We start from the raw sequence: 16,231 nt of genomic DNA on the forward strand, positions 1-16,231 counted from the left end.
CTGGGTCAGAAACTGTCCAGGGGGATCTGTCTTCTTCCAGATCTGGTCATTCATATCAGCACTCCATTTTTGCAAATGCCACAGAGTAAGTACATCATAGCAAATGTTGTATGTTCTAGCTAGTCTCTTGTACAGTATTACTTAGTGAATGTTTAAATGTAGAATACGCTGCAAATGGATTTCCAACACATGAAAAGTTTCATATTGTAAGTAGATGACAGAGTGGAAGAACCTTGAAATCTGTGGGTGAGTTTCTTTATCTGAATTTTGAACAGAATTGCATTCTGTTGCATTTTGATGCCCAAAGAACAGTGCAATTGCTGCATAGTGTATAAACTTATTTTAGTACTTTTCCTTCCAACTAAAGAAAACTTGGACTGAGGGATTTACGAAAATGCTTTCAGGTTTGTTGATAAAACTTTATTCTTAGGAGGAGCAATTTTACTGCATATTCCAGTTCTATTTCAAGTATGCCCTGGTTAAATGTGCAGTGCTTAGTGTGTTAAAGATTCTCTCATTATCTCTATATTTGGCATGGATTTGAAATGTCTTTTTAATACAATGGAAGGGACCTACCTGAAGACCTGACCTCGTTTTGCAAATAATGTGTATAACTAAGAAAGTGTTAAAAGATCTCTGTAGCAATATGTTACAGGGTAAAGAACAGAAAGGGCATCTTCTATTTTGAAGCTCAAGCTGTTTTGAATTTTCTCTTCATTGTGCTTAGAACAAAGATGTTGGGGTACCTGATTTAATTGGTCAATTACACATCGCACAAGGATGCCAGCTTATCGTTGTCCTTCAGCCTTGCCAGAATGATGTAGATCAAACTACTTTCAGAGCTGTACACTGCTTGTTTAGTATTCTTTTCCTGGTGCCTGAGGGTATGTTTATATGTTTGTCACTGCTCTGGCTGCAGTTTGTGCAGGTACAGAAAGGTGTGACTTCATTCAGAATTTTCATTAATTTGCTAATGTACAGAGAATACTTTGTTGTTTTTCAGATTGTGAAGATGGTCAGGTATGATGGCTATGAAGTAGTTTCCAGTGGCTGGTTGATTAAGATCTGTCCAAGCTCTTTGAGGAATGCCTCTTACAAGACAATAACTTTTTGTTTAATAGGTTATGTTAACAATCAGCAAACAAAACTGATACTGGGAGGATAACTGTTGGTAAATAGAGCAAAGCCGGATTGAATACTGTACTCTGGCTGTTACTCTGTTTATATACATGTAGGAATTGGGGGTGTACAGCTTATTAGAAAAAGGTAGGGACATATCTACCAAGTTTTATATTATTTCAATTTTTTCAATTTGCAACTCTTCTATTTTTACAAAAAGAGATAAAGAAAATAATTTTAATTATGAATGAAAGAATTCTTATTGTACTTGGACAGCTATTAGAGGAAAAAGTGTTATTTCTCATACAACTCATGGGCTTCATTGACTGTACTCATCCAAGCTTAGATACATGGTAAATTTTGTTATTCCAGGAATGGACTTCTTTTCACACACACTGCTCTGATGACATCTTTCCTTCTCTGTCCTGGGAGCTAGTCCTTTGCATGCTGTTTCCCTAGGCTTGCCAAAGGGTGGTGACCAGATACAGGGGAACAGTCAGATCATAATTAGAGGCAGCACATAATGATTGGAGGGAAGAAGAATACAGAGATGAAAGATGAGGACAATAAAATGATGAAAAGCAAAGAGGTGTTGATCATGTTTTGTAACAGTTCTAGGAAAAGTTGCTCTTAGAAATCAGTTAATTCATTGAAATAAGTTTCTCTTTAACAAGTAAAGTATTTTCCTGTTTGAAACTTTTGCCACTTCCTAACTTATCCAGTTTCTTTTATTCATTTTTCATGATCTTCAGAATTTCTTTTCTTATTTTTGACTTGATCTTCTCTTCCTCCCTTACTCATTTGTGCCTTCTGGAAAATTCTTTTCTTCATAAAGTAACGTTTTTATCATTACTTCATTTCCAGCTGTTATTAACTGAGCTGCCTCTCATTCATTTTGTCTGATTTTTGCCTGGGTGTGACTGACAGTGTATAAAACCTCAGTTAACAGTTCAGTGGTTTGTGGGAAGTCATCAAGCTGGAGTATCAGATATGCATGGATTATAAAGTTAGTTTCAGGGTAGTAGTAATAGACGTCTTGACAGACTGCATTTTAAAACCTTCTCTTGTATACCAGTAGGTCAGACTGTGCTCAGGCAGCTGCAACACTGTGCATATTTTTAGAGGAGATGAAGAAATGTAAATTTTGGGCTGAGTTTTGCAGGATAAAAGAAACCTGACAAAACAAAGAAATACAGTTCCAGAACAAAACAAAGAAACCATCTAATTTTAAAGCTCTTCTTCAGCATCTTTGAAAAGCTGGAGTCTGTTAAAAATGGAAATGTTTTGGTTCAAAGAGAATATGATTTTGGCTGTCTTTACTCCTCTCAACCTTAATGCTTTGTTTATTTTCTAACAGAACTGTGGAAGGGAAACTTGCATTTTGAGTGGGAAGGAGACAGGAAAAACGTTGAAAATACAAAAGCAGGGATTAAAACTAATACTCAATGAAGGATGATTGTGATCCTGGAAAAGCAATAAATGAAAAAATGAAAACTGATCTATGATTAGAAGGAGAGTCAGACCAGTCACAGATAAAAATGAATAGTATTATGCTCTGGCCTGATTCACTTAGCAGCTGTTGCTTTGAACACAGTTGGACTTTGTTTTGAGATTGACATTCTAATATATATATTTAATAGTCTTGTAATGCTCTGGTAGGAAAGAGGCAGTGGAAGTGTTTGAACTTCTCTGAAGTCTGTCCTAGCCAGTTACCCTGCGTGTTAGAGCAGTCATTAGATTAACGGCATCAATATAAGAGAAAATGAAGGCAAAACTAGCCTATATGGGCTTTGCTAGATTGTATCTCTTCCTTGCAATCTCCAGTTGGCTGTGGTGATTACTCTGAAACTGTGAAAACAGTGCAACGCATTGTTTTGTATAAAACCTTCACTGACTTGGCAACTTCTCCATCCTTGGAATAAAACAATGTCCCTAAATTACAATGTTTGGGGGATGCAGGGGCAGCAGTCTCACTGCATTTCTCTCTTTGTGTCCCAAACAGTGGCCTGACCCAGGGTGGTAAATTCAAAAAGTGCTGTGCAGGTCCCTGCAGACAGAAACTTGGATGTTGGAAGTGGCATAACTGCATTAGCCTAATTCTGTGTCCAACCTTGTAAACTGTACCCTCGTGGGGATGTACTACTAGGCACACTCTGTTTTCTGCATATTGCAGAAAAGTTTCTTTAATCCTGTCCAATTGTCCCCTCACCAGAAGGGGTTCCCTCTGTCTGTAGCCTTAGTTTTATTCCAGGTGCTTTGAGGACATTAGTTTTGAAAGGAGGGCTTTTCGGTAAAGTTTTCTATCAATGCATCTGGCACATTGAAAATGGTAGTTGCCAAAATTGACATCATTGAGGTGACAGCTGCCTTGATGTAAATTGGGTACGTGGTCGGACAAACCATCTTTCCTTAATTCTGGGCTTTTATCAGAGATGTACTCTGTCATGGAGCAATTAGAGCGAAGCAATCAGTAGATCATAAAGCATTTTCATTTGCATAGCTGATGTCTACTATTTGTCATGCTTGTGCTGGATTTACTCACAAAATATAACAATTAATGTAATGGAAAATATCCTCTTGTTCTATTTCATCGTCAGAGACTGAAGGCTGTTTAATCTCTTTGCTGTACTATGTAATGATTACAGTTATGGCTAGGTATAAATTTGCTACTGTAGAAAGCTATTATAAGGCTTTTTTTCCTTTTGAATTTACATACAAGTAGAAGTTTTGAAAAATATGACTTGACGAGATTCATATAGCTTCATTAATTCATGCAGGAAACACTTCATAACTGCCTTTGCAGTCATTGTAAGTCATATAAGCTGTAATTTTGCCACTTATTTGGATACTGTATCTAAAGCTCTCTATGTATTTACGTATATACACACACACTTCAAATATGTGCTGTGTGTGGGTATGTATACATAAGCAAATATTTGTAGAGCTTTTCTTTGCCAAACCTCTTGCTTCCATCTCTTTTTATATTTTATACATACATACAAGCTAAGGAAAGTTTATGGCTGCAAGAGATAGGCAAGTTTTACAGAATACGTATGAATATCCATGTATTTTAGAGTCCCTTGCATCACTGATGAAAAACAGGCAAGTTGAAAGGCATTTATTCTCCCGTCATGCACACGAACAAAAGTTTGCTCGCATGGAAAACATACGTTGTTGGTTTTAGTTCTGTGTATGGTGGGTTTACTTTATGCATGCTGAAAGTGATTAACTAGTATTTATTTGTATGGGCAATACTCTGGATTTGAAACAGTGAGCAGGGGGTTCTGCTGTTGTCATTAGATCACTGAGTTCATGTCTGTTTTTTAAGTGTCTAGGGATTGCAGTTACAGCGAGCTAAATTTTAAATGAAAAAGAATGTTTTATGATTGCTTTAAAACACTTTTATATTAATATTAAAGGTGAACAAAATCTTTTGATACTCGACGTACTAAGACATTGTTTCTTTAACTACTGCAATATTAGAAGATTGTAAGGGCTGTTAGGAACTGAATATAGCATTGGAAGAACTGCTGCACAGTTCCTTAGGAATTCAGTATTTGGAATAAATCCCACCCCTTCAGCCTAATATATTTATGGCAACAACAGGCAACAACAACACGATTCAACTATCCTACTGTGGTGGCATATAGGCTTGAAAATCTCACTTAAAAAAACCCCTTCTGCCTCTAGCACAACTCTGTTGCTCCTACCAGAGATACAAAATAACCTCTTGACAATGATTTCCACTGAATGCTGGGAGACCTGCTGTATATGGCAATACGAAGGTGTTAATATCTGGGAAATGTAGTCGGGTATGAGCAGGATTAGTGGGGATGTGTCTTTCTTATAATGATATGTTGACTGTGTATTCTGGCACTACAGTACAAGCTATGTTGTTGCCTATGGATCAAAAGGGCGCACTATATAACTACTGCATAGTTCAATTCTTTCTGTATAGGATCCGCATAAAGTTTTTGCATTTCTTATGGAGATTCTGTGTTAGAGCGTTCAGAGTGGTTCTTCTGTATTTCTTAATCTCCATGAGACAAGCACTACCTATCAAATTTTGACTTGTATTTGAGATCAGAAGCTGCCTCTGCTATTTCCTGACAGTGATGCTGAAGGTAAAGGACCTTACAGTCAAGAATTTTCACCTGCAGGAGTTATTATTTTTCATATTTTTCCATTTTTTTTGTTTCCTTTCCTCTTCCAAACCACATGAATGAACAGTACATAGGATGGTATTTTACATAAAAAGGAGACTACAGTAAAAAAATCTGAGAAATAGAATGTATTATTTTCTGGGAATGGTGATTAAATAGTTAAGACACTTTAAAAATGTCTCCTACTTGATAGATTTTTGGGGCAGCTTCCAATTTTTTACAGTGTCTTATGCCTTTCCTGTTGGAAGTATCAGCCTACAATCTCTTTACCTCCTTTAAAAATATGATCATTGAAACTGCATTAAATGTTCTAGAACTAATGTTAGAGGGTTTGTAAAAAGAAAAGATGTTAAGATTAATATTCCCAGTGCATTCTCTACAAGATGGCTGATTTATGTGCAATTAACAATTTAATTTACCTTCTTTGAGCCACAGTCAGAAAAATACCCAAACCCTCTTCAACAATCTGAGCCAGAGTTATTTATGTTGCTGTCTCCCTTGTCACATGCCACAGCAGTCGATGTCAAGTAGCTGGTCCTTTTTCCCCCAAAATTCCACATGAACGATGTAGGGGTCAGGGCTTTTGTCTTTCAAAGGTTTGTTTATAGAAATGCTTCCCAGAGGATGTTTGTCAGTTACTTTTAAAAGTACTGATTCATGAAAAGCACTAAAGTGCATGAATTCATGGACAAGATCCAAAGGTGAGCTAGGGCACAGCTAGCACAATTCTCATTATATACCTGTGAGTGGAGCCCTTTTCCATACACCAGCTCAAACCACAAGCTGTACTGCAGCCATTAGCTAAATTTGCCTGCTGGAGTGAGAAATTCATACACAGCTTTTGCGTTGCTTATACAATATTGCTGATGGTTTGAATGCCATTTTATTAAATAAAATGAAGCAATTATATACATATAATTATATGAGCTCCAAGACTAGATCTGTACTTCGTATTATACTATCCATGTTCTAGCGCAGAGAGCAGAATAGAAGGAGGATTAAAAAACATCAGTGAAGTTAATGAAAATAAATTATGTTTTAAAATATCTATATAACACTTTTAAAATCTTTTAGGAGCCTTTCCTTAGTGTGACAGCTTAAGCAATGCTGTAGAGAATAGTCTGTTAGAAACATGCTGTTAGAAATGTGGAGGCTGTGCTCGGATGATGAGGAATGTGGAGTGGGATGCTATATAAAAATAAGTTCTTTATGGTTGTTGAAGTACATTGTTAAAACCGTAATTTGGACAAAGCTGCAGTAAACCTACATTCTGGGTAAAATGATGTACAATTTTAATGTTGAGAGCCCCCCAGAGAATTCTGAAGTGCTGAGTTCTGACCACTGTGATCCTCCTTTTAAGAAGACAAAGCATTTTGAAATGTATTTACACTCATTTGGGTGTTTGCTTCTGACATAACTTGGGAGATTTAAGCTGGAAGTATGGGAAGATTCAGCACTGATTGTAATTCCTGCCTTGGCTGAAGCCTCCTTAGATAGCATTAAATTTTTTTTTTTTTTTTTAATCATGAGGAAACTTTAAAATAAGCAGTGTCAGGAGTTTGCATCAGGGTTAATGTGACAGTGAGATTTCTATTGACTTTGCTTGGATCATACAGGAAGAAGAATGCAAACATGAGGCATATTAAGTAAAATTTATCTGTCAAACTTGATTCAATAATTTTGCCCATTCTCAGTATGTATGCTGAGCTTGCCTGTCTCTCTCTAAAGCAGGGGGAATGTCATTGATTATTCCCAACTATATGAACTTGATTTTTTAAAATTTTGAGAACAATATAAATTCACTTATTGTACAAATTATACCACTGTTGTCTTTTTTTTTTTTTTTTAATATAGGTTACAACACTAGTGAACTGTCCACAGAATCCCTCTAGTAAGAAAAAGGGCCGTTCCAAAAGAGCTCGTGTCTTGCTAGCTTCTGTGGAAGAAGCCACTTGGAATCTGTTGGACAAGGGGGAAAAAATTGCCAAGGAAGCAATTGTGTTTAAAGATGAACTTCATGCAGCACTTGCTGATGTCCAGAAAGAGAGTAAGTATATGACAAATAATTTGGGTGCCACAGGGAATCAGTTTAACCATGTAACACTGGTATCAAAATGAAGCTAGGATATCCATGAGAAATATGTTTTGATGTGCAAATGTCTGAACTTTACGTTGTCTAATTGTATCTTCTGAGATACCACTTACAAGGAGGTAATACATGCAAGCTGTTTTTTGTGGAAAACCAGCAGACATTACTTATCAGTAGACATTTTGGTGTTGTGTGTGGTTCCTCCTGCCCCCTTTCCCCTCAATGAAGACAGGATGTCCCTTGTTAATTTTAGTGGCTGTTAAGCACAAGTCTAAGTTAATGCATGCTTTAATGCTCTTCTTGAAAAGAACTGTTTACCTGAATCTGGGATTAAGGCCTTTTAGTTAAAAATTTAAACCCAGAAATCTTCCCTCTTTTGTGCAGTAGTAAGGACTTAATTTGAGAAGGTATAATAGTCCTGTTTGAAGGTATGTTTTGAGACTTCAGTAGGAGGAAGATGGATTCTTTAATCTACTTGAAAGAATCATCCTGTCATGATAGAGCAACTCACCTTTGGTGAGTTGTGCCGTATTCCATTTCCCATTTCCGTATGGTCCACCTCCCCATTTCCAACCAGACTCCCAGAATAGGACTAGGTTTTATGATCTGCTGAGAATACTGTATTAGCCACTTTCAGGCTCTTTGTTGCTTTTTTGCCCTTTTTTTTTTTTTTCTTTCTCTCCCAATGGATAATCAGGGCCTATTGGGTGAATATGAAGGCCAGGCTCAAATACTAATAAGCCAGATGAGACATCCAAAATGCGTTCCTGCAGAAATCCACCTTGAAAATTGATTCAGGAGAAGATTTCAGAGAAAAAAAGGGACAGTAGAGCAGTGCTTCTAGTGCGTGGTCATTTGAGAATTATATCCTTTCATCAGTGCTCTGTGAATTTTGTAAACAAATAGTTCCCAAGGGTTACCTGGAATCAAATTAAGAGGGGCTGATGAAAGCCTTCCCAAACAAGTGGGAGCAGACAAGCAAAGAACAATGGTCTGTACCATACAGTTATTGTCAGGCCATGGTTTTATCAAGGGGAAAAGTGGGCTTCAGTTGCCTTTTCACTACTGAGCAGTTCAGGGTAGTGATTACTAGCTATTGGCTTCCTCTGGATCCAGAGGTGGTTGCATTTTAGAGTTTGATATATGTGTATGGTGTCTGAGATACCTTAAGGTTCTTTGTGATTAAAAGTGTTATGACCGGCAAATATCATTGTTATCTGTCACACTGATCAGCTGAGGCTTTAAAAAAAAAAAAAAAAAAAAAAAAAAAATCATTCACTTTGGAGTACTCTTAAAATGTTAGCCCATCCGTTTCAGGCCGATAACACAAGACAAGAATAAAATATATAGTTCTTTATTGATTTTTATACATGGATAATATAAAAATATTTCACATTTTCAATTTATTTATTGATTCTTAGCCAAGACCAGAGATAACTACAAAAATAAATAATACATAAAGTAGATTATATACACCTCATACATTTTAAAAGAAAGTTAAGTCCATGTTATCACCTATCGTTACGCAATGACAAATTGAGCATTCATAGCCGATCTTCCTCCAAGGATTTGCCAAACTGCACAAGTTAATTTTTAAGAAGTTGGTGAACAATTGTAAATGAATAGCAGTTTGTTAATTTTGCAGATATTCTTAGTCCTTTGAAGCTGTGTATTATTTTTAATTTGTGGTATGCCACATCACATGTAACTTTATTGCCTATTATTTGAGTCACATTCTGCTGCTGTTAAATGTCTGATGTTATTTACTTCAAGCTCTTTGAAAGGATGTGGGTCATAAACTGTGCCTGCATGCAGTCACCTGCCATGCATATCATAGCTTATAGTATTTAATTTTCTGTGGGCATATTTTTCTGTGGTGACTGGCAGATATTTTTATTAATATGCTCTTTAAATATATTATGAATTTTTGCATGTGGCCACAGCTTATATTTACTGTACAGTAGGATTTTGAAACAATACTCTAGATGATTTCATTCAGATGTGAACCCAAAATACTAGTCCCAGACCTGCACACCAATGTCTGGAAAGAATAAATATCTTTTCACCTCTTCTTGCATTTTAGCTTGTTGCTCACTGAACTTGTTGAGTTGAAGACTGTTACATGAGAATTAAATGCTTGTTTCTTTTGAAGTCAATCGCCAGTGTGAAAATGCTGCTTTGTTACTTTTGGAGCTCATTAATAGACGTTCCTTTTAGAGGAGTGATAGACTTTTTTCAAGCTGCTGCCGATAATCCTGTTCATACTAACGTTTTGGGGAATAAAGGGGCAAATTAGCAGGATAAAAGTGAACAGTGGATGTAAGATAAATGGAAGATTTGTTGTATTTAATTCATCTGATGCATTAGTGACTCATCTAATATCTTCAGAAATGGGGACATGGGTATGGCTTCACTGACTACAGTTCAGTCTTGACAAATGCTGTCAGTAGATGAAATTTTGGTCTCAAATTCAGTTGAGTTTTGTTAGTGACATCTGAAAGAAGGTGTTGCTCTAAAGGCTGGCAGGCACATTCCCTGGATAAATCTAGTTTCTGCTTCCTTTGACATCTGCAAAGTTGTACCGAAGATTCATAGTTTTGGACCTGATCATTTTAATACAGAGGTTCTCTGCATTTCTCTTTGAGTTTCCTCTCAAAAAAGCACTTTTTAAGGCCTATCTCTATCTACATCCTGATTCACCTTCTTCTGGAACTCTACTAAATGAGTCACCAGGCAGGCCTGTGAGTGGCGGACAATATGCATCACCCAAAAATTAACTAGCCTAGTAACTGAAGAACTGCCATGGTTTCCTGTTGATCTGGTTTGGTGAAGCTTTGTTAAAGGGTACTCATGTTCACATTTTTCTTCTAAAACAGTGTAGTAAACCCAAATATAAGTATTTTGAAAAATTCTTACTGCCAGATTTCATGTATGCATCAGACCCCTCCCCCCCCCCCCTTCTGACTCATAATGTGCTGTGAATTAACGGTAAAATAACTGACCCCTATACAAAGGATTAAGAAGCATCATTCAACCATGAATGCTTCTGACAGTAAACATCAGACTATAATTAATGTCCTGATTCTGATATTTAATCTATTTTAAGACAAAACAGTGATGTAGTTTATATGGGGAAATGTTCTCTTAGGAATTTGCAATAAAGTCTAGTATTATACTTACGATAATGATTTTTTGCATTTATGTCAAGGTGTGATTGCTTATAGTTTTCGTACAGTTGTACAGGCATAGCTAAAATGTTTGGTATTTATTGCCATTGCTTACTGACTATATATGGTCAGAAACACAACAGTTGTTGTCTGCATTGTTTCTATCTATTGCAATGTCAATGTTTCATGTGTTCAGCTGTTATCATGCTCAAGTGTGTTCCTAGATAAGCCTTTCATCACAAGTAAGGGTGAATTGAAAGCACGTTACTTGCTGGAGTTACATCTTGAGCCTTCAGTTACTCTTTAAGAGGAAATTAGAGAAAGGATATTTACTACAGGAAGGGGATAGTGGTCTCTTGTATTAAACTATATTCTTACTTGTCCTCCCTACAAAAATCTTAAGAATAAGCTTAGCTTTCTCATCCTACATTGAGGTACATGTATATGCTCTGCATCTAAGGGACTTTCATTCCGCGACACAGAATTTAGGTATTAAAGTGGCTTAAAATAATCTGTACTCTACATACTTTTCATCAAACCAAGAACAGGTCCCTTGCAGAAAAGCTTCTGACATCACCGTCACTGGATCAGGTGTCCCTGAGTGGGAAAGGGGGAATAAAGAGATGGGTGTAAGGCATGAAGGGGGTGTGTGGTGGCTCTGATTACACGACAGAAAGCACTGTATGAGATGTGGAAGTGGAACTTCCTGGTATGCAGCGGTGAAAGAATTGCAATGCAACAGAATACAGCAGTATTCTGAGTGGGGTAGGAGACTGTGTGGCAGGAGAAGAATGTCCCATTAACATCTACAGAAAGCTATTGTGAGAATCTGAGTTACCATGGTGTTGAATATTAGGAACATGCAGGAGGTATCAATCTGCTTTGCCTTGACACTGATAGTGTCACTTCCAACTGGCTGGCTGAAGGAGCATCTTTTATTTGCTGTAGCAGATGGAGATGGTATTTGTGGGAGCAGAACAGGTGATTATACTAGTGACTAGTATTGTTTCATCTCTTGTTTTCAGAAAGGGTAGGTTGTTTTGTGCTCTGATGTGACATTGACTCCCAATCTTCTCTGGTACTGATTCTGCTTATGTGTGTGTTCATGCCTGCAGAACTTGAGGCTGCAAATACTATAAAATGACTTTATAATTAGTCTAAACCATTGATCCCCCCCCCAAGTTTGAGACTAAGACATTTGAAATCCTCTATTTTAGTGACTCTGGTATGTCCCTCCCTCCCTTAGTCAATGGGCTCCCTCTGACAACTGTGTTTCTCTGGAGCTGCAAATCCACCAGCCTCTAATGGTGCAGCTCACGGGAGTGGGTGACAGGACTTGGCAACAAGTGGGAGGACACAAGAATGGCATAAAATTCACTGCATTCCATGTGGGTTTCACACTGCTGCAGTTAGAAAATAAGAGGAGAAAGCCAGATGTAAAAACAAATGAGAGAGAGAGAAATGTAATGCTTGGATAGGATTTAGTAGGAGAAAGAAAATCTCTTCAAAGAAATAAAAGAAAACATAATTCTGAAGGTCTTGCCTAAAACAATAAAGAACAGTTAGCTGTTGTCGAACACTGTCTCTGAGTGGTGCTCACTGACTGCAGTTAGTGGTATTATAGTAAGTATCTGTATAGACAGCTTGCCTGCCATTGGCCAGCAGCCCAGCAGAAGTGCATTCCTTTTGTCAGCTATTTGCCAACAGGCTTACAGTTGACTTGTTTCTAAATGAATTTGCATGTAAGCTTTTTTTTTTTTGACGTTTTTGGTGCTGGATAAAATGCATGGATCCTCTAACTCTTTTAAAAATTACCTGTGGCTGAACTGTGCTTTTACCTTTCCCTATGCCCGAGCATAGATTTTTTGTAAGCACGTGCATAAGTAGCAGTCATTTGACAGTAGCATTAGCCATCAGTAGCCCATCAGCTGATGGTAGCAATGCCATTTACTTTTGGAGTCATCTGACTGTGTGTGCTGAATAGAGTCTTGGGACTATCTGCCTTCTAATAATTATGTAGTGGTGATATATCCTGCCTTTGGCTCTTTGAATTGCATCTCATTTGAATGTCTTAAATAATTGAAATACTATGAATATTCCCATCTTTCTGCTTCCCTATTTTTGCCAATAAAAAGGCACTGTCTTTCATGTTTCATTGTATGTGAGAAATGTAATTATGGAAGAATAGCCACTTGATGGCAATTACAATAAAATGGATGAAATTGCATTGAACTGTCATGCTGTCTGCCACATTTTAAGAAAGTTCTAACATCATGTTGTTGGAGCTGTCATTTTCTGCTGCTGGTACTCATAGCTTCTATCTGCCTAGGCTGCATTTCATAGCTCTGTTTCTGGCTTATGATTTTATAGTTGTTCATCTGGCCATCCCAGCTTATGTCCAATTCATTTCAGAAGGGTTGGTCATATTTACACCCTTCTGGCTTGTCTTTGCACATACGCTTGATTGCAGAATCACAGAACGGTTGAGGTTGGAAGTGACCTCTGGAGGTCATCTGGTCCAATCCCCCAGCTCAGGCAGGGCCAGCAGTCTGCCCAGGACCATGGCCAGTCAGCTTTTGAATATCTCTGAGGATGGAGACTCCTACAATCTTCCTGGTCAGCTGGTGCCAGTCAATCTCACAGTGAAAAAATGTTTTCTGATGATGAAATGTCCTGTGTGTCAGTTTGTGCCACTGCCATTTGCACCGTCTCTGGGCACCACTGAGAACAGTCTATCTCCGTCTTCTTTGCACCCTCCCTTTGGGTATTTGTATGTACTGGTAAGATCTTCTGAGGTTTCTCTTCTCTAGCCTGAACAGTCCCAGCTGTCTCAGCCTTTCCTCATATGAGAGATGCTCTAGTCCCTTAATCATCCTTGTGGCTCAAGTCCTCAGAAGATACCAGTGTTGAAATGGTACTATTTTCAGATTTCAGGATTATTGAGGTTTTTGAAGTGTCTCAGGTGCTTGAAGGACAACCCAATCCATATGACCATTGTCTTCTGGAAGGCACAATAGCAGAGACCTGGGCAAATAATCACATGTGGGGCCTGTGAATGTGCAGTTCAGCCTTGTGTTTATGGGTAGTGGGGAAACATTATATTAGAGGTTTCTGAGGAGCTGCTGTGCTGTCAGGAGATTATATTTTTTGTTCCCAGCTTTTATTAAATATTCCGGGTAATAGCACTGTCTCCTATCCTCAGCTAAGCTATATCTGACTTCTGTCCTGACCCATTCAGTTACTAACACATAGGCTCACCATTCACTCCTGTCTGTGCTTTTCATAACTGAGCACTTTTACTCCTTCCTAACCAAGCAGTTCCTATCGTATATGTAGCTCTGCTTTCCTGGTCAGTTTTGTTTGGACCACTTTTACTGTGTACAAAGAGACTCTACTAGCAGGATATACAGAACTTAAAAAATAGTTGGTTATTGGCTAACACATACAGTAGATTGCTCAGTCCCTTGTTAGTCTTAGCTAAGTGTTGATGTATTTATTACCGCCAGTAATGCTAGCCAGACAGTTGTCAGTCCTATGGGAAAATGTTGGCCTCTGCTCCTTTGGAACTGTGGCTCAGTTTTCCAGAGTTACCATCTTGCAAGTTCCTGGGTCTTTCTGCCTAAGGCTTATAACTTTTCATGTCGGTATTTTTTTCTTCTTGGATTCTTTGAATGCCAATTGCTACTATCTCTACAACTCTACTTCTGTTTGTGTTTTTACTTATCCTATGTGATGCTAGCTAACATACTTTCTTGCACCTTACCAAAAATTTTCTCAGCTAAGGTCACACAGTTGTATAACACCAAACTAGGCTTTGGATCACAGAAAGCTGACTTGAGGATTCCATATAGTCTTCCTCTGGTTGGTTGATTGTCTCACTCTTCCCCCCTGCCCATTTTCCTCTCAAAGTAACAAGTTCTATTTTATTTTCTTATTGCCTTCTCTTTATTAATTCTCAGTTTCCCCAAACTTAACTAGTTTTCAACATAAGTTCTTCTGAACTGAATCAGATTCTGTGCCTAAGAAGTTTTAGGTTCCCCGAAGGTCACCAAGTTGACTTGCTACTTATCCTTGTACCCTGGGAAGTATGTGAGGTTAACAGACCACATTTATCTTGGGCTACAAACCTCTTTGCAAATCTGGCTTAAAGTGCTGAGTCAGAGTAAGTTAATAGCTGCTTTGCCTTTGTTTGGATGGCACAAGACACTGCAAAAAGAGTAGTGCATCTAGTCTGTTTGCTCACCTTGTAAGTAAATGCTAATAAATGACAGGTAGTAGAATACTGTGTGCTGTTTTCTTCCTCTCCTTATAAACACTTCAGATGTTCTGTATGTGTAAAAAAAAAAAAAAAAAAAAAAAAAAAAAACAACCAAAACAAACAAACAAAAAAAAAAACCCACCAAAAGTCAGTCCATAAATAGTGGAATGAGGAGAACCTGTCTTCCTTCAAATTTGCATCTCATCACTTCTGTAGGTTATTTGAAGCTTCGTAGTAGGTGAGCTGTTGCCATGACCAGCTTGTCATCAGTGAGGGCTGTAACTTGGTCTCTTTCCTGTTTTCCTGTTTTCATGGAAAAGTAGTTAGCTAACTTCACTTATCTTCCTCTGTGTAAGAAATTTTATTGAAGTTGTTCAGAAAGTTCAAAAGTTACCAGGTGGCCTGTGAAGCAGTGATGATGTTAATTTTATTGTCTTGGGAAACAGCATCTCCCTGATGCTTTAGTCAGTATTTGTTAAAATGAATCCTGAGGGGCCAAGGTGGACAGGTCTATACTCATACATCTTAATTGCAGAAAAAATTTCTATTGTTTTATGCTTTCTTGTCTTATTAAGACATTGCATGTGTCAGCTTCATGTTTTTAAGATTCTGACAGTTATAATGGTCTGAATTCATAATACAGCATACACATTCCAAATACATAAAAAACCACGTGATGTTAACTTGTACTTTTACAACCTCAAAGATAACATGTCAAATTTAAGATACTTAAAACCTGTAATTGGCAGGACAAACAGATGGTACTTAAATACTATGAAAATAAAATGGAGACAGTTTTTGTTATTCATTTGCCATTGCTTGTTCTCAGGAGTTTGGAAAGTTTTCTTTCTATTTGAAGTCATAAGAGAAATGAAAGGGCATATGAGAGTATGTATGCCCTGTATTTCCCATGTTGTTATTAACAAAAATACATCTAAATATATGTATATACATGTAAGCAGGATTTACTCTCTCCATTTACTACCCCCCCCCCCCGATTACTGGTCTCAGATCAGTGCTTTCAAACTTCTGGTACTGAAAACAGGACTCATCTGGAGAGATGTTTCTGTACCATTGCAGATGGGGAAATAAAAAACCTTAAATCAATTGTTCTGATTAATATTTGATTTTTATTTCTAGTAGTTTTATTTGTCGTGATGTGCTCAGCTGTGGGTGCAGTATCTCACCAACTTAGTAGTTGGTAATTTAATGTCTTGAGCGGAAGAAATTAATGGGTTTTTTTTTTTTTAACTTTCACTGTTTTGTGACGTAGCAGGTGCTAGAACCAGATCTCTAATCAATGTGACTTTTATTTATATTTATGGAGTTTGCTAAGCAGGTACTTAAGTTACATCCTTTGCACAAGGATTTTAACAAATGCAAGAGAAAACTGGAGAGCACTATTAAAGGTGGGTGTTCCTGGAAAACTGATGAG

General features: G+C 37.6%; 1 protein-coding gene across 1 annotated transcript in view; it reads left to right on the forward strand.

Moving 5' to 3' along the window:
• Nucleotides 1-16,231, forward strand: part of CTNNA3 (catenin alpha 3) — a gene marked incomplete at its 3' end in the record, with an annotated part of 517,670 nt that overhangs the window by 241 nt on the left and 501,198 nt on the right. Inside the window, exon 2 of the mRNA XM_082002095.1 lies at nucleotides 7,137-7,329. Within this exon, the coding sequence (XP_081858221.1) occupies nucleotides 7,137-7,329 (193 nt within the window). The remainder of the gene's footprint in view (nucleotides 1-7,136; nucleotides 7,330-16,231) is intronic.

The sequence above is a fragment of the Phaethon aethereus genome (genome assembly GCF_964289735.1).
Source record: "Phaethon aethereus genome assembly, chromosome: 7".
Lineage (NCBI taxonomy): Eukaryota > Metazoa > Chordata > Aves > Phaethontiformes > Phaethontidae > Phaethon > Phaethon aethereus.